Source organism: Ambystoma mexicanum, chromosome 2p (genome assembly GCF_040938575.1).
Source record: "Ambystoma mexicanum isolate Mex_15411 chromosome 2p, UKY_AmexF1_1, whole genome shotgun sequence".
NCBI classification, from domain to species: domain Eukaryota; kingdom Metazoa; phylum Chordata; class Amphibia; order Caudata; family Ambystomatidae; genus Ambystoma; species Ambystoma mexicanum.
Window position 1 is genome coordinate 1,440,919,942 of NC_090923.1, and position 22,267 is coordinate 1,440,942,208.

A 22,267-nucleotide genomic window follows, 5' to 3' on the forward strand; every position below is an offset into this window, starting at 1 on the left:
GTGGCAAGTCATGTTCAGATGTTCCTGGGATTGTTCGGGTGAACGTGCCCTGATTAACCAATCAACCAGGTAAGGGTAGAGATGAATCCTCCCTCTCCTGAGACTCGCTGCCACTACCGCCATCAGCTTGGTGAAAACCCTTGGTGCGGAGGTCAACCCGAAACCGATACTGAGAATTGCCAATCGCAAACCTCAGCTACTTCCTGTGCTTGAGATGGATTGGCACATGAAAGTAAGCATCCTGAAGGTCAAATGATACCAACCAGTCTTGGAGTTAAAGAGCCTGCAGGATCCGAGAAAGTGTGACCATCTTGAACTTGTCCTTCCTGAGGAACTTGTTCAAGTTTCTCAAGTCCAAGATGGGTCTCAATCCTCTGTCCTTTTTTGGTATGAGAAAGTATGGGGAATACCAACCCTTATTCTTTTCCGCTACAGGTACATGTTCTATTGCACCTTTCTCTAGCAGGGTTCAAATTTCCTGCAACAGGAGCGGATCTGGAATTTTGACTGAGTTGTATCCCAGTGGATGATCCCGAGATCTTTTCTGAAAGGGAAGGCAGTAACCTTGGGCTACTGTTTCCAGTGGCCAAGCATCTGAAGTAATTCCCCGCCATTCATTCAGATACTGAGAGATCCTGCCGCCCACCAGGGTTTTGTGGGTCAAGACCTCAGAGTGGCTTTGCAGCGGCTGCAGAAGCAGCCGAGGGGACAGTTGCTGCTGCTGGGGCTGATCTAGAACTTTTTCCTCTTCCACCACAAGGACATTTTCTTTGCTGCCCTCCTTGATTAGCCTGTCCCTTCTCTCTCCCAAATGAGGAGTAGAATCGAAAAGGGACGACCCCTCCAGGAAGATGAGCCTGAGTAGGAGTGTGGTTGAGGTGGTTTTATAGAGGCGCGAACACTTAGCTGCCGCTTTTTAGGTCTGCAATTTTTCTTAACTTTCGTCCGCCTTGCTGCCCAACAACCTCAAGCTGTCAAATGGCATATTAAGTAGCCTGGCCTGCGCGTCCGGTGCAAAACCCGACTTTCTCAGCCACGCAAATCTGCATAGCACTGTGCTAGATGCCGTGGACCTACTGATGCTGTCAGCAGTGTCCGGTCTTGATTGAGGGCATTCCCCTATAGCCTCCTTTCAATCTTTCACAATCGCAAGAAAACATTCTCTCTCCTCGCCATCACGAATGTGTTCAGCCGCCGCTGTCATACAATCCCATAGGATGTATGTGAATCTTGCAAAGGTGCAAGTCACATTAGTCGATTTTAATGCCATGCTTCCCGAAGAGAAAATCTTGCGAGACCATGTATCAATCTTTTTGTCATCTCTATCTGGGGGAATTGTAGGGTACGCCAAATGCCTAGTGGATGTGGCTGCCTGGACCACTAAACTTTCAGGTGACAGATGTTTTGTTAAGTATTCAGGATCATAATAAGAGGGCCTGTATCTGCTTGTGAATTTTCCATTTACCGCAAGTCCGGATTCAGGGGCTTCCCATGCAGCCATCACTTTCTTTTGAAGAGCTATGTGAAAGGGAAGGACAGGATCCTATGGAGGACCTTCACAGAGAATGTCCATCATGTCATCCTGCTGGTAAGTAGGGGAATTTCTGTTCCACCCCATGAATTCTGTCACCTTATTCATAAGTCTCCTATATCTGGCGTCTGCATTATCAGCAGGGTCAGGTCTTTCAAAATCCAATACAGGAGACGATGTCCAGACCACTTGCTGCCTGTAGACACTCATATAGGTCAGCCATTTTAGAGTGAGGATCAATTAACTCCTCAGGAACATCCTTTGTCCCAAATCTAACACCAGAAGGGGAAATGTCCTCTTCAGAGGATTGCTCTTCAAAAATGCAAGACATAGATTTGAAAAAATCCTGTATAGATTCAGGAGGATACATTTTATTCAGTGATTTAATGGGCATAGACCTTGGCTTCGTGAAAAGAGTCGATTTGGGTGCCGGAATTAGTGTTGACTTCGACAAAGGCATTGATGGTGTCGATATTATCGACGCAGGCTTCGACACAGTCGAAGGAGCCTTCGATAGCGTCAAAGGAGCCCTCGATGTAAGCATCGTCGCATGAACTGTCAACGCCTTTCATGCTGGCGTCGAGTAGGCCTTCGACAGAGGCGTCGAGCAAACCTTTGACATCGACTTTAATGGTGGTTGGGCACTTGGCGCCGTTTTGTCAGGTGTTGCCTCCGGTTTATGCACTTGTAAGCACAATTTCCTATTTGAATTAGGTGTCGGAGAGGTTTTTTCAGCAGATTTTAACCGTTTGGTCTTTGACCTCCCTCTGTCACGTTTTCAATGAGCTGGGGCATGGTCCTCACAAGATTTCTTTGAGGGGGTCTGGGCTGCGTTCTAAAAGATTCTCATCATCAAGGCTCTAAAAGCCTCTCACTTTCTAGTGGAATCATGCTTTGAAGGGCAGGTGATAACCCCTGTATCAGACGACAACAAAAAAGAGGACGCAGGAGATCGGGGACGCCTTTTCTTCGATTTTGTTTTGAAGAAGACTACTTCCTAGACAAACTCCTCGACTTTGATTTCTTCGATTTGTGTTGGATTTTTTCACTCGACTCAGCCTTTTTCCCCCCTCGAAGACAACTGAGGAGGAGTCCACCACCGCCAATTTACCTCTTCGTTCCTTGAGAGCTTTGTTAATCATTGCTTCACAGGTACCGCACTAGTCAACCCGATGGTCCGGACCCAAGCACCGGAAGCAAACTCGATGGGGGTCGGTGATTGACGACATCTTTCTGCCTTTCTGAAATGTTTTCAAATCCAGTCTTGGGCGTGGAAAGATTCAATGAGGAAGACATAGTTCAAAGAACTGAAACACCGTTTGTGACACGAAGTGAAAGCTATCGGAATGACAGAACTGAAGCCAACGGGCAAGGCTTGAGCCCTTTATACTGCAGATGACATCGACGCTCAACGGCAGCCTCCAAGGGACATCAGCAATGCAACCTCGAGCACAGCGCCATCTGGTGGAGAAACATTTTTTCCAAAGCAGCAAAGCTGAAGATACAAATATCTAAGATGAGGAATACGTGGGAGGACACAATCCATTCAAAAGGAATGTCATGAAGCAATGTTTCTTCAGTAGAATGCACATGATGCTATGCATGTTCAATGTTGCCTTGCCATTCAATACTATTTTATACATATTAAGAACTCAAGTAAAGAAAGTGTGACTTTTTGTGGCTAAATACAATGTACCAAAGGCTTTACAGTGTTCTAATGAGCAGCTCAATTAAAAAAATAAAATCTTAATCCTAAAAAAAAGCATGGTGAAGGATGAACTCTGCTGTAACACAGAAACACCTCCATCATTAATGAGCACCACTTCGCTTACAGGTCCATTGTCTCAAGCTGCAATGGTTTGCAGTAAACAACTGCAGCTTTATGGGTTTGCAATAAACAACTGGGACGACTCATAGCTCATTGCGTACAACTTGTCACATAGATTACCTTACCAAGCTTTCCCCCTGCTAAAGTGCCAGCTCACACGTGTTAGGAAAAGTCCTTTTATCACTTTTGGGAAACCCTGTATATTTGTGCTTTTAAAAAAAAAGATTCCTAGAGCTTTTTCCTCTGTGGATTATATCTGTGTCTCATTGAGGATACAACTCTACATTAGTGTTTTAGTGGGAGCCGTTGTAACTCCTAAAGTGAGTGTACCATGAAAGTGACCATTAGTTTGTCTGGACAACCACCTTCCCAGACACTGCAGGTTTGTTACTGCCTGGGGCAGTGTTGCCTTAAGTCTTTGCTGCATCATGTGTGGCCATTTTACTGTTCTGAGGCCCTTTCTTGCTCTCTTAACAGAATCTTAAAGGTGTCTCCTTGATTTTTAAGTCCGGAAGAGCGAGTGTCTGTGCAGATTTGTATACTTGTGCGTGTACCAGAAATGCAAAATATGGTTACTGCCGACATGGGCTGTCAAGAATTCACAAAGGAGCTCTGTGCAGGTTCGCTTAGGTTTACTCAGGGTTAAATGTCTAAAAGTCCTTAGGAATCCATATTCCTGTGTTTGCTGCAGAAGAGCCTGGGAAAGTCGGAATGTGGCACTTGCACGGATTAGCTGGCCACCAAACATTTGAACATTGCATGTGCATGTGTGTTTGCGATTGGTGTTTCAGATCACCCCTATGCCTGATTTAGGGATACAAGCTGAGACACTGCATCCTTACATTTTGCGGAGAAAAGTACTTGGAAGGAGACTCGCAAGACTGCATGGGAAGGAGCTCTGGTGCTGTTTCTCCCGAGTCTTTGAATCTCTGTTAGACAGGCTCTGTTCTTACTCTCACCAGACAGATACGATTACGACCTCCCCCCTCCCGTTGATATGCTGCAACAAAAATTGGATCTCTGCCCTCTGCTTGGTGTTGGTGCTCTCCTAAAGCTCCTGGTTGTTACTCTGATCAGTCCCAGAAGCAGGATCATCATTTTCACCCAGGGGTCGGTCTTGGTTGTTGCTGGATATTTGTCACCGACTCTTCCAGCAGTACCCTGGTTTTGTTGCTCTTATGTGGTGACCTGCAGTGGCATGCCCAGCATCGTTTGTCCCTTACCGCAACTTTTGTTGACCCATCTAGAGACACCACACTAATCTTCTAAACTAAGCTGCTAGAACACATCGCATCTTCAGGTCATCATCTTTGGGGTCCCCCAACTTCAACTGCACTTTTGTCTTCTTCTACAGCTCTGGGGTCTTCAGTTGCAGACCCTGCCTAGCCAGTGTTGAATCAAGACTTCTCCAGCTGCTGATTGTAGACAACACTCATATCTTCAAGTCCGTGGTTGCGGTTTCCTCCCCTGGTTACTTGTAGACACCTTGCTACTAAGTGCCCCATCATCCCCCTCCAATGTTGCTAGCTTCCGGCTCCCTTGTATCTGCTTCACTCACCATGTACTTTCCCCTACGACTTGTAAAGTTCTTTGTTGCTTCCCGAAGCTAGGTCCACGCACAATAAATACCCTAATAATAGTGCTACAATTGCACATGTTGGACAGCGGGATTTCTTCTTCTAGTTCCCCTTGTTTTCTCCATGGTCTTCACTCCACTCTCCCAGAGTTGGGGGAATGTTTGCATAGCTTGTATCTTCACCTATAAGATAACATTGAGCCACTGGTGTCAATTGCAAAATCACTGCATCGTGCTGAACCAATCGCAGCCCAGCAACATGCACAGGACCGAAGAAATAAATCCCTTACAACAACCATTTTTTTAGTAAAGTGATTAAAGTGATCAAATGAAAAACAGACAACTTCTACAACGTTGCCTGTATAGCGAACAAAGCCCATCAACTTCTTGGTCTTCAGCATGAAGAGGAGATAAGCAAGCAAAAAATGGGAAGGTGTCAACAGCACTGTTCTAACCATGCTAAGTTTCACTGGTGAAGGAGTATTTAAATGACAACACTATTTTAAATGTGCAAAACATGGGGGGGGGGGTCTGGGAACCTCTCTACCAGCACGAACACAGCCCATTGACTCGTTCTTGGGTGGATGGCCCCTGGGAGAGTCGCAACCAAGTCTTTAGCTCACTGTTCTTTTCACAGAGAAGAAATATCCCCACATATCAGTCTTTGTCCTACCCAGGGGCAGTCCAGCACCGGAATGCTAGGCAATTCTCCTCTGAACAAGAGAACCACAGCAACCCCATACACGTGTTTCAGCCTAGATGGGCATCATCAGTGAGGTGAAGCTGCGTCTCTAAGAGCAGTGAGCAAGGTGTCCACGTCGGAGTCCCCTGGTAACTTAGGGTGAGACCCAAAGCTACTTGGTATGCAAAACAGGGGGGGGTCTGGAAAACTCTCTCTAGCATTTCAGGACAAAGACTGATATGTGGGGATATTTCTTCTCTGTGAAAAGAACAGTGAGCTTAAGACTTGGTTGAGACTCTCCCAGGGGCCATCCACCCAAGAACAAGTCAATGGGCTGTGTTCGTGCTGGTAGAGGAGTTTCCCAGGCCCCCCCCCCTGTTTTGCTATTTTAAATGTGCTAATCTTGGTTTTTTTATGCTTCAGTAGTATAGTATTTCGATTTTTGACAGATTTGGTCTTTCTTGTATTGTACACTTACATTTTTGTATTGTACACTTTAAAGTTATGTCCAAAATTGTGCATGGACAGTGTGATATTCCGATTGGCCTGCAGTTACTTGATTAAGCTTGCTAGCGGTTTTCTTATTGGAGCAGGTATATAGTCTGCTTGGTTCTGGCTTCACTGAATCAGTTCAAATTTGAAATACCATATGAATTAATGTATTGAAAACTACACCCATATGTGCAGTGGAGCAAATAGAAACTCGGGGAGATGCATGGATTTGCCCAAAACTACACATTTTTAGTTAAGTGGAAGCCATGACTAGAACATAGTTTAGATGGTTTTAAAGATGCCAATGTATCTAACGCACCTCCTATTTTCTTTTCATTCAATTTTCTATCTTTACTCTCCCCTACCTCACCCTAAGCACCTCTTCATTTCAGCTCAGCTCTTGTACTTGTTTATAAAAGATAAACATGTGTTTGTGTGAGTGGACAGAAAGCAGAGCTGCGTTTGTGTGCAATGGTGGGGGGTGCCTATAAGGAGTGGGTGCAGAATATGTGTGTGCCATAGGGTTTTGTTATGTGTATGTGTCTGTAGGACTGGGGCTAAAGAGTGGTTCTATGCCTTTTTGGGGATGAGCAGTGCATGGAGAGTGGCTGGAATGTGGGCGAAATGGCTGCCCCGGGGTAGTCGATAAAGGGCTGGAAACGTGTGGGTGAGTAGGAATGTGTGTCGGGAATTACATGGCGTGGGGCTGCTTAAGAGTATGTGCAGTTGATGAGGTAGAATAAGGCTATTTCTTTCGGGCACATAGTGGCGCTGGGTGGAATACTTGGTCTTTTTTGTCAGTAGTTTAATTTGCAATTATTTGTGAATACCGCTCAAATGATTAATCCAGTCAATTATCCTAGTCAGCACTACTGCTGCAGAAGGGTCTATATCGCTAATGAACCATGGATTTATACAATTTCAGTTTTGGGTAAAAGTTTGCAGGGCTGTATGGGCAGGGGACAATTCGTTTTCTAGTAGACAAACACTGAATAGCAAACATCTCTCTAATTGTATGACAATGATAAATGACTATCACAAAGTCTCTCTCTATCCCTCTCTCCCGGAGTAAAACAGAAATGATCTTATTTTGGACATCCCTATCCCAGCATCTGGCAATTCAAATGCCAGAATACCTGCAAAACCCCTTGCAAAGACAGCTAGAGGCCCAGAATGTGTGTTTAATGCAACAATTGGCTTCCCCCTACCCCCAACAGGCAAATGTTGTGAATCGAAACACACCTTATATCAAATCCTTCAATCCCTGGAAATGGACAACAAAACTGAAATACTGGGTTTCCAAAATATTGATCCGACAAGTGCTGCTACTAGGCCTCACTGCTAGGAACCTACCATGACAACACTAAGAGTACTCCACTGGCCCCAAGCAGAACTGACAATCAAGTGCAAACCTATTTGCGGAACACATCAAGCCTAGTAGAACAAACTTCAAAAAAATAAAAACCAAAACAATAAACCCATCAAACTGCAACTCCCAGTAAACCCCATTATGAGCGATGAGGCTGGCTTCATCAAATAGATAAAGCATACCAGAAAGAAATCCAGAACAGGCACAACACTGCTCACCACTCAAGGCCCTAATCACTGGCACAAACTACGAATGGAGAGCAAAACCCCAATCACATTTAGGAAGGCATTTAAAATTGAACAAAGTAACCCTTTCACTGCTGGGACTTCTTATAGGAATGAAATCTTATACATATGTTCCAAGAGCAGTTCAAGGTTTGTAAAGCCTTCAATCAAACCTAAACCTTTGACACAGAGTTTGTATTTAACCAAGAGCGTACAATGAATACTTTCTTTTTTGGATACTGGCATTTAACATTGCCTCTGCCCGAAACATAAGAATGGACATTGACCTAGCTGGGAAAGTGCCTCTAGGGCCATAGCCTACTGTTCTTCCTTCTACTCTTGATGTTTGTTTTCTGCCCCCACCCCACTGCCAAATCTCTCCTGCACAAGGTGCCACAGACATGATCATTTTGGTGGTTGCACATTACAAATTATGAATAATGTCTCTTTTCCACTTTCCCTCATTAACTCCCACCAACATGCAGTAAATGAAATGTCACCTACCAGATATCACCTGTTCTACAGAGCCTTGCAGCTCTCGACTGTCTGCTTCCCCCACTGACTCATTCTTCTTTATAATTGAGTGCAGTCTGCCAGAATCTTCTGCTGCTGAGCAAAGATGTTAACAATGCATTAATGATTATTCCTTTTTAGTAGAACCGGTCTTCATTTTCTTTAACACAAAAAAATGACCACACTAAAGGGTTCACTATTCAAGACACTGACATCAATGCTAAAAAGGTTACAGGGTCAATCTGCCATCTATGATCCACTTACCAAAGCCCACACCCATACATAGATAATGGGGATTCACTATTGAACATGCAGGATCTTATACACAAGAGGCGATAAAGAAGCTTAAAGAAAGGGAAAAAAAGAACTCACCAATGAGATGGTCACCCCGGTGCGAGCACTGGTGGCTGATGAGATGGCATTTGCGGCTGAATGTGCGGCCACAGTCACTACATATAAAGGGACGCACCCCTGAGTGAACATTCTGATGTCTCTTCAGAAAGGCCTTGCAGCTGAAGCCGATGCCACATTCAGGACACAAAATGGATTCGTCCTTTGGGCGAGCGACCCGAGGGATCTTACGCACCTTCTGCAGTTTGACAGGAAGATTGTCAGTGCGCCTTGGGCGTCCAGGTCGCCGTCGAATTGTGTTTAATGCCCCCTCAGACTGCTTTTCCACATTCAAGACTTTGTTTCCCCTTGCAAACTTCTCCCAGTCCTGTTCTCCAGAAGGTTTTGTGCACCACATGTTTTTAACCCTCTTCCTGGGTCTTGTCCCTGCAATAATGAAAGCAAAAGTTAAGATTCTCATTTCTGGTAAATGAAATTTTGGTTAGTGCATAAATCATATGCTCAGATGTATATGCGGGGGGAGACTGACATCAAGGACATTTACAAAGGACAGCACAGGAACGAAGGATGGGCGGACGAGCGATTGTAAGGTCAGCAGGACTAGTCCACCCCCACATAACAAGCTTTACAATACTAAACATGCATAGACTCTCTCCCCTACCAAACCCCAGAGTGAAAGATCAAGTGTCCAAAGCAAAAGTTGACACCACATCATAATACTGAACAAAATAAACCAATTCTCAGCATCCCTTTTCCAGCAGTTTTAGGGATTTAGTCTAATCCAAGTGGATCTAGCTGTTAATAGATACTATTCTGATCTCTTACGCAAAAGCTGTGTGATTGAATCTAATGAGGACATGACTCCACTCCCTGGGGAAGCCTCTCGGTATGTGGCCAGGGGACGGCAGCCGCTACCTGATCTTGAACCTGGGGACGGCTACATGAGGGAGGATCACATGGGAGGGGGCAACTACCGGAGGCGATGTCATGGCTTTATTGGAGGTGGTGTGGTATCCCCCATTTGCCCATGAGGAAGACCCCCCCCCACCCCCTTGAAATCCAATACCCTTACAGCCTTTTTCTATGCGTTTGTTCCCATCTTTAAGGAAAATCAAGAAATATTTTCCCAACACCATTCAGGCCAAACTTCCATCTATAAAAGCTCCAAGAAACCCTTTTCATTTCCAATTCCCCTTTACAATGAACTGCTCTTTCATATGGAATCACAGAGAGATTCTCCATATATTATGTATCAAGTGACAACAATGGACTCCAACTACCACAACCATCTTAGTACTGAGACGATGAGGATGAAGGAGTTGATGCAAAACAGTAGGAGCTTCAAGCTCAATGAACGTGCTAGTTTGGTGAAAACACCTGTGCGCGGGACATTTAAAGATGCCACCCACACTATAAGAGTTAGTTCAGCAGAAGACGTTGCATCTCCCACAGAGGCGTGTGAATGCTGGAGACACGAGCCGGTGTGCAGAACAGTGGAGCTCACCAGCAGAGAAAGAGTAATGTGTTGTGAGCAAGATGTGCCGTGGAGATGACAGGAGCCACGAGAGAGTTCCTGGGCAGCTCGTAGAGACAGCGTTATCCTTAACAGGATCTGAAGGAAAGCAGGGGTGCAAGAGCAAAGCCGCGAGAGAAGCCGGAGAGACATGAGAGCAACCCAGAGTGAAAAGCAAGCAGCAGGGGTATGCCCCATAAGTGTGAAAGGGACCGAAGACACTAGACAGAGCCAGTGAGTCAGCCCAAACAGTCGGGACCCCAAGGCTTTCGGCGACCACGCCAATGACAATTTGAATGCGGTGAAATTTAAAATACCGAAACAATAAGATTGTTTACAAGTAAAAAGGGTATAGTGCAAACCCAAACCTCAGTAACAAATGAGTGCATGCAAATGAGTGCATGCAAATGAGTGCATGGACTGCAGATGAGGGGGAAAGCTTAAACGAACATTGAAACAGACAAATATACAGCGTTATTTGCAGTTTTGGATATAAAAAGGAACTGGCAAGAGTATACAAGGGAGTTAAAAGTACAAGAGGAGAGGTGCTTGCACACCAGGCAGTTGAAACTACATACGTTCTGATAGGGGAGTATACCAGGAAAATGCAACCCTACAAAAAAATAAATAAATAACTATTTTTAAAAAAAATACGCAGTGTTTGTTGAACAAAGAAGGAACTTGTGTTAAAGAAGGACTTTCAAGGCTAAAGAGTTGGTTTCCTAATATAATTGTTGTGGGCCAAAGAGAGACACAAAGAACTATTAGAACACAGGACATTGCCATCCCATTGAAGAATTCAAGGGAAGGGAATAACCCTCGGGAACCAAAGTCTTTTAATCTTGGGAGAACATTTTCTTTGGGAATGTTCAATTTTTCATTCATGAACACTGTTTGCTAATGCCAGGTTAAAGACAGACAGATCCTTAACTTTTGAGACTTAATCCCAACTTCCTCCAACTCCCTCCACACTACCTGAAAACAGGCCTGGCATCCACAGGGACGGAGCAATGCATAGGGGGCTAGAGTGGGCAAACCAACGCAGCGGTCTAGTTTCTAGAGATTGCTCGGTCTGCCCGGGAAGATTAATACCACACCGCTGATAGACGCAGCAAGGAGAAACTCCAGGAGAGGAGAAGCAGAACTGCAGAGGCTGGAGTGTGCTGCAGACGAGTAGATGTTGCTCAGCCCACTGTAGGTGGAAGCGCTGTAGGAAATGGTACAGAAAAGAAACGTGCCATGGAACGAGAAAACAGAGCTGGAAGCCCGCCACAACCCCTCGCGACGCAGCAGGAGCCGTACCCGACAGACAAGAGTACGGTGGGGAAACATAGGCTCGCTGGATGTTCGCCGAACTGCAGAGGGGAGAAGGAAAAGGTGAAGCAGAGGAAACACTCCAAGCAACCGCTAAGCCGGGGGAAGTCAAACGGATTACTGGGTTGCCAAACAGAATGTGCCGCTTTGAGAAAGTAAAACATGAAACCCCAAATGAAGCTTGTAGAGAGGGTACACTAGAACCCCTTTGCTGGTTGTAGAACCTCCACCACAGAAGTGGAAGTATATTAAACCAAGAGGGTCTTGAGAGTTAGGAAGGAACCTGGTACATAAAAGACCCACAAAATACTGACTCCAACGTTGTGAAACAAGGTTTATTAAGTCAACCATATAAGGACATTATTTCTTGGATAAAAGAAAATATGGTACGATAAAAGTCCTGGCAGGGGAAGTACACAAGGCAAAGTGTGTAACAAGTAAAGAGAAATGTCTCAAGGAAGCCCATACCCTTGCAAATGTTAAAACTGTGCAATGGTCCGGGCAGGAGAGTATACCAAGCAAAATCAAGTGTGTGAAACACTGAAGAGTGTACAAAGAATCTCGAGGAAGAATCATACTTTTGAAATTGTAAATGATTGTCAAGAAAGAAAGAAACCTGGCAGGGGAGTATACTAGGTAAACTAGTCTTGAAGTTGGCAACTAAAATTGTGAATACAGTGAAAAGGAGAAAACAAAAAGGGGACACATCCTTGGGAGTGTTTTATTTAAACTGTCCCAAATAGAAACCTGGGGAAGGGAGGCAATCCCTGTAGAATTACCAAGAGGAGGGAGTTGCCCTCTTGGGTTATAAGTAACTTGATCATTCTTGAGTTCAACATTTTCATTTTGAGAAAAGTAATCTGGAGAAGGCTGTGAATATTGTCCGCTTGGAACTTTTTGGTTGGATTTATAGTTGTGTGTTGGATTGGAACATTTGTGCACTTCAAATAACGGAGACATTATCCTTTGCACCTTAGAATCAGTTTTAGAGTGCGAGGGCCAGAATAGGATTACGGACATATACTTACTTTTGGACATCTTGACAAAGGACAGGTTATTAGTGTTTGTTGAGGTAGGAAAACCCCACCTAGATTAGAGATAGGGAGGTATTTTCCCAACTCATTTTATTTTCCAAGTTTATAGCCAAAACAGGAGTCCTCTGTGTTCACGTCTCATTCCCGTCTCTTCACAGCTATCACATTTTTTGTTACTTTGCCCGTCCTCATTATCATAAAGGTGTGTGACTGCCAGAATACTCCGATGTGAATAGGCATTGGAATAGGAAGTCTGTTCCTATCAAAACAAGAGTATTTTCCAAATCACCACATAAGACTGGTTCAGCTGGGCAGTCAAATGTGCAAACACCTTGCATGCATCCTCCTGCAATTTAAAGATTGTGCATCAACCAGGAGCAGTCTCCCCGTTCAGGATCCACCCATTTGCCTACATTAAGAAGACCTGAAATGGTTGTACCAGCATAAGTTGAAACAGAGGACCTAAAGCAAGTACAAAATCTAGACGTCTGACAGCATCTGAGCAGGGCAAATAACTTTGCAAGTTGACACTTGTGTACACGCACAGTTCACAGTGCCAGAAGAAAAACCCAATGCACATCTGGATGCCAGCACTCATTAAGGTAATGCAAACAACAATGTGCAGGCGAGTTCTACTTCCTGGTGCACAGCGGTCATCTTCAATAAAGGTATAGTAGAAGGAAAGGAGCTGTATACAGATTCTCCTCTCCATGCTGTGACAAGGTCAGTACCCAGACCTTGTCGTCAAGAGAGTATGGGAACCCATCTCAGCCTGGAGTAGTAGACCTACCAGAGAGGATTCCAGACCCAGTCCTACACAAGAGGGGGAAAGTTTAAGTTGGAAGGGCCCCAATTCCTGTCCCCTTCCCATGTGCCAGTGTATGTGCAGTACCCATTTGCATCACCCAATGCCTAAAATTACTGCCAGAGAGGGAGAGACACTGAAGAAAGAAAGGCACATAGCGTTGTCTTGGAGCCCTACACGAGCGGCATGTCAACGACGCCAGTGCCAAGTAAGCACAGAGTGAGGAGCAAGAGGACCTACGCGGGTGTCTGCAAAGTCGTGCATGACATAAAAAAACAGGATTTACCATAGCCTTTACTTCACCCCATGGGTAGAGTGTGCTGGACACCCCCCTCCCTCCAACCCCCAGTAGTGGTGTGGTAGGAATAGAGGTAGAGAAAAGGATATACCCGTCACTATGCATCAAAAAGGTAGAGAAGGCAATCAACCCCTGCAATGGGCTACCCACCCTCAGCCCATCCACCCAGGACTGATTTACTAGTGCCATGTAATTTTATTGAGGGTCTACTGTTCAAACCTCTCCCAACGCATTCCTCATCAAAACATGCACTGTATACAGTACACCTAATACCTATGCACAAATGCTTCTGGCTTGATTCTCAATAATGAACACTCAAGGAATTCGCACTCATGTGAAGTTCAATTCTTTTTATTATGAGAAATAAGTCAAACAAAAATATTGCCTATATTATTGTAACTACACAACACAATCAATATGCCAAATTTTATAAATGAAAACACAGCTATCATTTGCTTAGCCTCTATGTCTGCTCAAAATGAGTTAACCATCTCAAAAACATAATAGCTCCTCAAAAGCAATTATATGCTCATCAATTCTCACTAAACAGCCTCATAAAATGAACTGCCTTTTTAATACCTCTCCTCTTTCCAATGCGATATTAAAAATGGATAAAACGGACGCTCATACTCACTACAGTCCTCTGATAGTAGTAGTGTGTCATTTTTATAGAGCCTTTATCCCATTAGTATGGACTCAACACGCTTGTGAAAGGATCGCCCTCGGGGACCGAAGTCAAAGGTATGGGAAAAGTGTCTGAAAGGATTATAATGAGTGTGTGCATTTGGCCAAGGTAGGGATTAGGGTGGGATGGCCTAGCCCCAGTAAGCTACCCATGATGGTCAGGCATGTGGATGGGTGCTTAGGAGGTGCTCAAAAGAGTGCGTGAGTACAATCGACTCGGTATGTGTCCAGCTAGACAGAATTGTTTTTCGTAGGAGGTAGCTATATTCTGATGTCAGAGATGTTGTGCTTTGTCTTTTAGTCTGGTGTGTGGAGGCAAATGCGTGCCAGTGGGCTGCTGTGCCCGTGGCTGGTGCCCACCGAGGTGATGTGTAAATACGTACCTTGAGCCTCAGTTGGAGCTTTGCTTTTGATTTAGCATGTGTAATCCAATTATCCAGGATGCTCCGAATTTATACTTTGCTCGGCAGAATGTGGAGAGGCAGTGACAGAGTCAAGGGCTCGTTGTTCGAAGGTAAATGTGAAATGGTGAAAGATAGTCAGGTTGCTAGAGTGAATACCCAGGCTTTGAGGGCATTCCTGAAGGAGAAGTAGTCCTCATGGCCACAGATATTGAGAGTAAGGGAGTTCTAGAGGGTGGAAGCTTGGATGGAAAGTCTGGTGATACTGGCGGGGATCACAAGGAGGAGTGCAAGCCAGATCTAAGGTTTCTAATGAGTCAGTACTGTGTAAGTTCATATTGGAGGAATTCAGGACCCGTTTTACGGAGGGCATGGTGTGTAATGCACATAGCATTGAAGGTCACCCATCGACTGATGGGAAAACCATGGAGCGCTCTAAGAGCAGGAATGATCTCTGGGAGAGAGGGCAAGGAGGAGTCTGCCTGCAGAGTTTTAGATCCAGTGGAGATTTCTGAGCCGATAGGCAGGAGTCCCCAGATAGAGGGAATTGGCATAGTCTAAGTGGGAGAGGAGGATGACCAGGATGGCTGAGACTCTGTGAAGGTAGGAGAGATAGAGGAAGATTCATCTGAGGGTATGGAAATTACATGTTCTGGATGTGGTGTTGATGTGGTGAGAGTTAGATCTGAGTAGAAGGCGCATCCCAGGTTTTATACTGTGTTGGATGCCACAGGCAGGGGTCTAGGGAGGAAGGCCCGGGGGTGGGTTGTGGGAAGAGTAGGTTTTACTGCAGATCACGATTTCGGTTTTGCCAGGATCGAGGAAGAGGTGGTCAGCTGTCAGCTAGTGGTCGATTGCAGAGAGGCAGGAGGTGAAAGGTCAGGATTGGAAGATGCTGCATAGTTGTAGCCAGTTAGTGAGAGTGGATGAGTGCAGGGAGGGGGGTTAGGTAGAGATTGAAGAGGAAAGTGGACAGGGAGGCCCCCTGTGGTAACCCTTTAGAGACAGAGTTGGCGGCGGGTAGCAGAAGGGAGGGAGGAGCATGACTTGTGAGTGGTTGGAAAGGAAGGAAGTGATCCATCTTCGAGCGGAATCTCTGATGCTTGGAGAGTGGAGTCTGTCCGTTGGGATGTAGAGATAGTGTCGAAGGCAGCTGAAAGTTCAAGGAGGTTAAGTGCAGCACAGCCATCAGAGTCTGACATTCTTTTCAAATCATCCCAGAAGTTTCAGTTCCTCTGAGGGATCTGAACCCAGACTGGGCATGGTCAAGTAGGGAGTTGGTTTCTGTGTAGATCTAAGAGTTTGGCCATGAAGCAGATGTTTGAGATTTTGAAATAGGGTGGTAGTTGGATGGAAGGAGGGAGTCCAGTGGGGGCTTTTTAAGTAGGGGCTTGACGTGGGATGTTTTGGACACTACAGGGAAAATGCCTTGCAGAGAATGGTTGATTATGGAGCTTGCTACGCTGCTGCACAAGTTGAAGAAAGAATGTTCTTTAGGAGTGAGGGGAAGAGGCAGGGATCACCTCGGATCCGGAGGCGCAGTTTTGGGATAATGGTTTCAGAAATTCGGGATGTGATATCACAGTGAAAGAAGAGAGTATCCGGTGGGCGGGAGGAGGGGGAGGGGGGTGGGGGGGGGGGGAGTCGGGACAGTGAGGAGACAAGGGGGGGATGAATGCTGCTAATTTAGTTTTTATGGAGCAGTGTCTTTCGAGAGCAATGTTGTAAAAGTGGTCTGATAGGGCATTATTTATTTTAATTTGTATATGTGCCACACGCCCGTAAGCCTCAGAGCGCACACTTAAAACATGACAAGACAAACACTGAAGGAGAAGACAAATAAGATCAGCAGCAAGAGAGGCAAAACGGGAGAATCCTAGATTAGTCCGGTTTAAGGTTGAAAAGACAGGTTTTTATTGCCTTCATAAAAGTAGACAAATTGACAGCGAGGCGTGTGGGAGCAGGGAGAAGATTACAGTGTAGGGGAGCCTGGACGTCGAAAGAGGTCCCTCCAAAGCAAGATAGCTTGTACCTAGGCTGGGTGAAAGTAGGCGCTGCAGAGGAACGAAGATTCCTTGTAATGACGTGGGGCTTGAAACAATAGGAGAGATAAGCCGGGCAGATTTTGGAGTGGCATTTGAAGGCCAAGGTCAGGATCTTATGTGTAATCCTTTAATCGGTAGCCAATGCAGAGCTCTCCTGGCATTAGAAACTTGCACACACCAAGATAGTCCTCGAGTTGCTCGGACAGCATTGTTCTGGGTAACCTGCAGGGCCAGAATGTTGAGAGCTGTGGTACCTGCCAAGCAAGCTGTTGCAGTAATCCAGACTTGAATTAACAAGTGCTGTAGAAAGCAGAGCACAGTTCTCAACAATGAGGAAGGGACAAATGTAGTTTATGCGTTTAGTGATAAGACCACATGTGGAACGGATTTAAGACATGGGGTCTCGTAGAAAGTTCCTGGTCAAGTAGCACCCCCAAGGATTTGACTTCCTTAGAAACAGCGATGATATAGCCCACAATGCAAAAGTTGTCATAATCGGGCTAATTTGCTCAGGCGTGTTTTGGAGGCAACAATCAAGAATTCCGTTTTCTTGCAGTTGAGTGCTAGTAAATTGCATGCCATCCAGGCCTGGAAGGCATTGTAGATGATGTTTAAAGCAAGCAGTGCTTGCTCATAATGACCACTAAGTTCGAGGACGCCCGATCGGCATAGTTTGTATAACGGACACCCAGGGTGTCTAACAGGTCAAGCAGAAGCTGAATGTAAATGTTGAATAAGATAGGGGACAAACAAGCCCTGAGGGACACTGGATGCGAGTGTTCTTCACCAACGGATACCCGGACAGTCCGGGGTCCCAAGAAGGAGGATATCCAACTGGGAGCTAGAGTACAACAATGGGCGACCTCCCAGAGTCTCGTCACTAGCTGAGAGAGGTCCACCAGACAGAAGGCTGCAGAAGCATCAGCAGGGCAGGGTGACCTTTGTCCGCCATGGCAACCAGGGTGGATTTGAGGTCCAGCATGGCAGTTTCAGTCCCATTATGTGCTCTGTATCCAGATTGACACAGGCCCAAGATCTTGTGTTCTTCAATGTGTTTCTCAAGTTGAAGCTAGGCCATTTTGTCCAAGATTGTAAGGATAAATGGCACAATCGTGATGTGATGTGCTTATAATTGTCAACCGCCAGTGGATCCATGTTAGCTCTTTTAAGCAAGGATATAACCTACGCTTTTTTAACGGAGGGTGGCACTACTCGATCATCAAATGAAAGGTTGACGAGTTTTGTCATCCACACTGCTAAAAGTTCAAGAGAGTCTTTAAAGACATCTGTAGGGCAGCCGTGAGAGTATTGCAGAGTGCGTGAGAGTGAAGGGGGGCATGGTGGAACAGCTTGGAGTCTTGAATTCTGCAATGATCCTGTGGAGTTCCCTGCTAGGGTTACAGGAGGTGGCTATTCGGTTTCCATAGAAGGATCTTTTGGCTTTCCCAATTTCCACCATACAGGCTGTGACCGGTTTGGCATACGTGGCTCTGTTCTGGGGCGTAGGGTTGGACCGCCATGTGTGTTCCAGGCAGTACTTAAGGATGGAAAGAGGGAGAAAACCACTTGGGGTTAGGTCTGTTCTCTTGGAAGCAATTCTATTTGGGGTGAAAGGGATGATGGCACTAGAGAGCCAATGATCGAAAAGGTAGAGAGAGAGGATTGGGAGGTAGCATAGGAAGAATCAGCCAGGTCAGGGTTTATAATGACCTTGCTGCAAAGAGGTACACATGAGGAAAGGAAGTGGCTGGTGAGATGGGTGGGCAAGGGGGTAGCAGGAAGAAGAGAGCTGAAGGCTGGATGCCTGGAGCAAGGCTTGTTGTCTGTACAACCCAGAAACATCCAAAAAATATCAAATCCAATTGGAAGAACCACCCAGCAATACCCTCATGGCCTCTTTGCAAAAAGCAGGAAAAAAAAGGTAAAAATGCACTAAAAAGATTTAACGTCAATTGGAATTGACCATGATGCAAATATAAGCCAAATCTGAATACAATAGTTCCACGGGTGGTGAACTGATTGCCATAAGTCGGATTGCTTCCCTATGCAGTTCAGTCAACTATAGTAGGTCTCTAAAAAGTAAAAAGATGTGTTCAGAGTGTCTGGGGCCCAAAAATGCAATTTCAATTGCCTCAAAATCCAAGTAGAAAAAGTGAGTTCCCCTCTCCTCTCTCTAAGTCATAATGAATTTCTAGCTTGCTTCTCCTGCCAGTGTTCATCTAGGATTGCAAACAGCACTGCCTGCGCCCCCTCCAGAAACTGGCAGTTTTAAGCTTTTTTTTTTTTGTTTAGCTCCAAGCCCATCAGTCAACAATTCCCCTCATATATGGCCTAACCCAGAGGCCTTGTCCAACATTGTAGTCTTTCTTGTTTAGCAGAACATTTGGTACTATTTACCAAAACAAAAATAACTATTTGCCCACATCCCAGATCACTGGATTGCAGCCCAGAAGCTATGTTAGCTATAGTGAACCCATCATTGTTCTGCAGTGTCCCCATGAACCGAAAGGGGGAGGGGTTTAAGGTACTATATAAGGATTTTCTTGTATGCAACACCTCCTGGGTGGGGGAAGACCGGATCAAGTTGGCCAGGGACAGCAGACCAGCCACAGGACAGGCAGGAGGTGAAAAGAGACCCCAGGAAGGGACTAGCAGGGGGAAGGACGGCAGAGTATAGAGACGATTCTTGGACCTGGTGAGTGAGTGCAAGTGGTACTGCGTAGTCAGTGTACATGAAAGCATATCAAGTGCGCTTAGGAGATGGTTCGTAGGCAATGGATGTGAAATCGGTTAGAGTGAAAAGACGGTATTTGAGTAGAATGTGGGTGATGGAGTAGTAGTAGAATGAAGGTGGTATTAGTGTGGAGGAGGAAGTAGCAGTGTCATGGGGAGAGAGTAGTAACATCAGACAGTGACGCTTGGAGGAAATGCTTAGAAGGATTGAAACACATCGGAAGGACAAAAGACGCAAGAAATCTAGTAAGAGGAGCAGAGTGGAGTTGAGGGAATGAAGGAACAGTAAGAGGAGAACCCCAGGAATTGAGCAGAGTGCATAGGCGTGATAGGAAGGAGACCAAAACGGGCAGAGAGTCTCAAAGGTACAATTCGATATCCTTTTTTTAGATCACCAACTACTGGATACTACAGGGTGAGTCTAGGAATTCTGAGGAAGGAGAGGGAGTAAGTTGCTTACCTGGAACTCCTGTTCTCCTACATTGGTATCTTTCATTGATTCACATGCTTTGAATATTCCCAGTTATTAGGCTGGGAATCCTCAGTAACCTCAGTATGGAGAACAGGAGTTGCAGTTAAACCACATAATCCCCCTTCAGCATTGGATCTTTCATGGATTCAAATGCTTGAATAGAATAGACAGCAGTTACAAGTAGAAACAGTGGTGTACCAGGCGTATACCATTCTTTAAAACGAATGACCTTTTTTGAAAGGCCTACCTTACTAGGAGGATAGCTCAGCTGCAGCATGCTCGACTTGGAAACAAGACGACACGTAGCAACACAGGTTCGTTCCCTGGGTCCACGGCAACAGGTTCCATCCCTGGGTCCGCGCTTAGAAACCTCTGGGTATTAAGCGCGTTATAAATAACCTATCATATCATACTAGAATAGGTTTCTGCTTCGTTCTGTCTTTCTAGACAATAGTGCCTCGCATACGTGTGTGGCACTGCACAAGTAGCCGCTTTGCAGATGGTGGCCAGCTGGATACTCAATGTGACAATTTGCCAGGTATTGTCCCTTCTCCTCAGGGGGAAGCCCTTTCCAATGAGGCTAGAGGTGTAGACGTTACCGAATAGTCCCCCGAGGGATGGTTAAATACAGGGGGGGGGGACCTCATGGGGAGGGACTCTCCCTTCTGGGAATAAGGACAACCACCTTGGATACAACCCGTTAAACATCGCACCTCGACATGCCTTCTTCATTTTAATTCATAATGCGCTAAATATGAAAAAGCACCTAGGAATGGTAGTGCAAGACAAGACAGACAACAAAACACAAAAATCATGGCCGAGACAGGATCGGATTTAGTAACTGGAAGGAGGAGTTTAACTCCCCCCCCCCCTTCTATTTCAAACCACTGTATTGAGAGTAAACCAATGTATTTATTTCTGTAGTACTTGGGGTACAGCCAAGACAGAAGATACTAGGACAAAACAGAGCACAGAAAACATGAGGATTACTGACTGAGGTGGCTCACAGAAGGCATGAGGAATACCATGGATCCATTGACAACAGGTATTGACATTATACTGGGGCGGAGTAAGCTCTATCAAGTGGAAACAAAGAAACAACTCGGCATCCTCCTTCCTCATCGGAGAACCCGGGACATTGCGCACTTGATCTGAAGAGAAGACTTTGCAGAGGATGCCAGCAAGTGGCTGGGCAAGTACATGACGAATCCTGTGCCACCAGGACCAAGCCCAAAGGGAAGCAGGCGAGGCAGTGGCACGATCTCCCGGAGGAGGCGGACCGAGCAATCCCCCAATGGTGCAGAGACTGCATGGAGCCACGACATGCAGAGTTGCCGCAGTAGCAGTAACAAAGCAAACGGCCGCAGAAAGCAGGAAGGAGACTAACTCCAGTCCCTGGAGAGACAGGCGCCATGCAAGCAGGACCCTGAAGATAACAGGAAGCACGGGCAGACCGGTAGGGACGTGGGGGGAGTAGAGAGGTCTCTTCATGCCGAGGCAAGCGTAAGGCCTATTAGAAGGCCATCAAAGGTCGGGGACCCAAAACAAGGCGAAGAGTGCATCCGAGGAGTGCTTCCTCGTAAGCAGTGGCAGGGTAAGCCTGCTGATCACCAGAGAAGGGTCTGGGACCCCAACAGAAGTGGGCCAAGCATCAGGGACATTTTCCTCATAGCAGTGGCAGAGATAGACCCACTGACCACCAGAAAAGGGCCTGGAACCCTAATATAAGTAAAACAAGCATCAGAGGAAACCATCCTCACAGCAGTGGCAGGGATAAGCCCACCGACGATCAGAGAAGGGTCTGGGACCCCAACGCCACTGAAACAGGCATCCGAGAGTCCACTTGACTCCAGAGAAGGACTTGGGATTTTGCTGATATACTGAAAGAGTGTCACGATAAAACTTGAAAAAGAACTCTCAAACAGCAGGCGAAGGGAGCCATTCACCTGGTGAGAAAACCGCATCCTTTCAAGTACACTGAAGAGACACCAGGGGAAGGGAATCATTCCGCCTGGCCTTGTTGTGAATTGTATTGGTGCAGATCAGTAGCATGAGAAGTGAGCCATTCTCTTGGTCCATAAAGTTGATTGTACATGGCGTTGGAACTACAAGCTAGGGGAAGGGAGTCATTCCCCCTGGTATCCATTTACAAGAGGACATTTTGGGAACACCACCCATATACCAGGAGAAGGGAGTCAGTCTCCTGGAGAAGGAACTTGGTTGATTATATTATTCTTTAGTTGTGTTGTAAGTGATAGAAGTAGTTTGTGACAAAGGACGGTGGACTGTGATTTTGATAGACATTCTGACAGATCGTTAAGTATTAGTTTGAGGCAGGGGAAACCCCCCTTAGACATGGGGTTAGTGAGAGTTATTTTACTATAAATAAAAGTCTATAACAA

The 22,267-nt window shown here is 45.7% G+C and overlaps 1 protein-coding gene across 3 annotated transcripts in view; it reads right to left on the bottom strand.

Annotated features, from left to right (window-relative positions):
* LOC138567598 (zinc finger protein 605-like) overlaps positions 1-22,267 on the bottom strand; it is a 517,842-nt gene that overhangs the window by 324,418 nt on the left and 171,157 nt on the right. For 2 of the 3 annotated variants that reach the window (XM_069645985.1, XM_069645983.1), the window contains exons 3-4: positions 8,588-8,992; positions 8,207-8,311 (exon numbers count right to left, since the gene is read on the bottom strand). In XM_069645985.1, coding sequence (XP_069502086.1) covers positions 8,207-8,311; positions 8,588-8,992 — 510 coding nt within the window. The remainder of the gene's footprint in view (positions 1-8,206; positions 8,312-8,587; positions 8,993-22,267) is intronic. The other variant, XM_069645984.1, reaches the window with a different exon arrangement.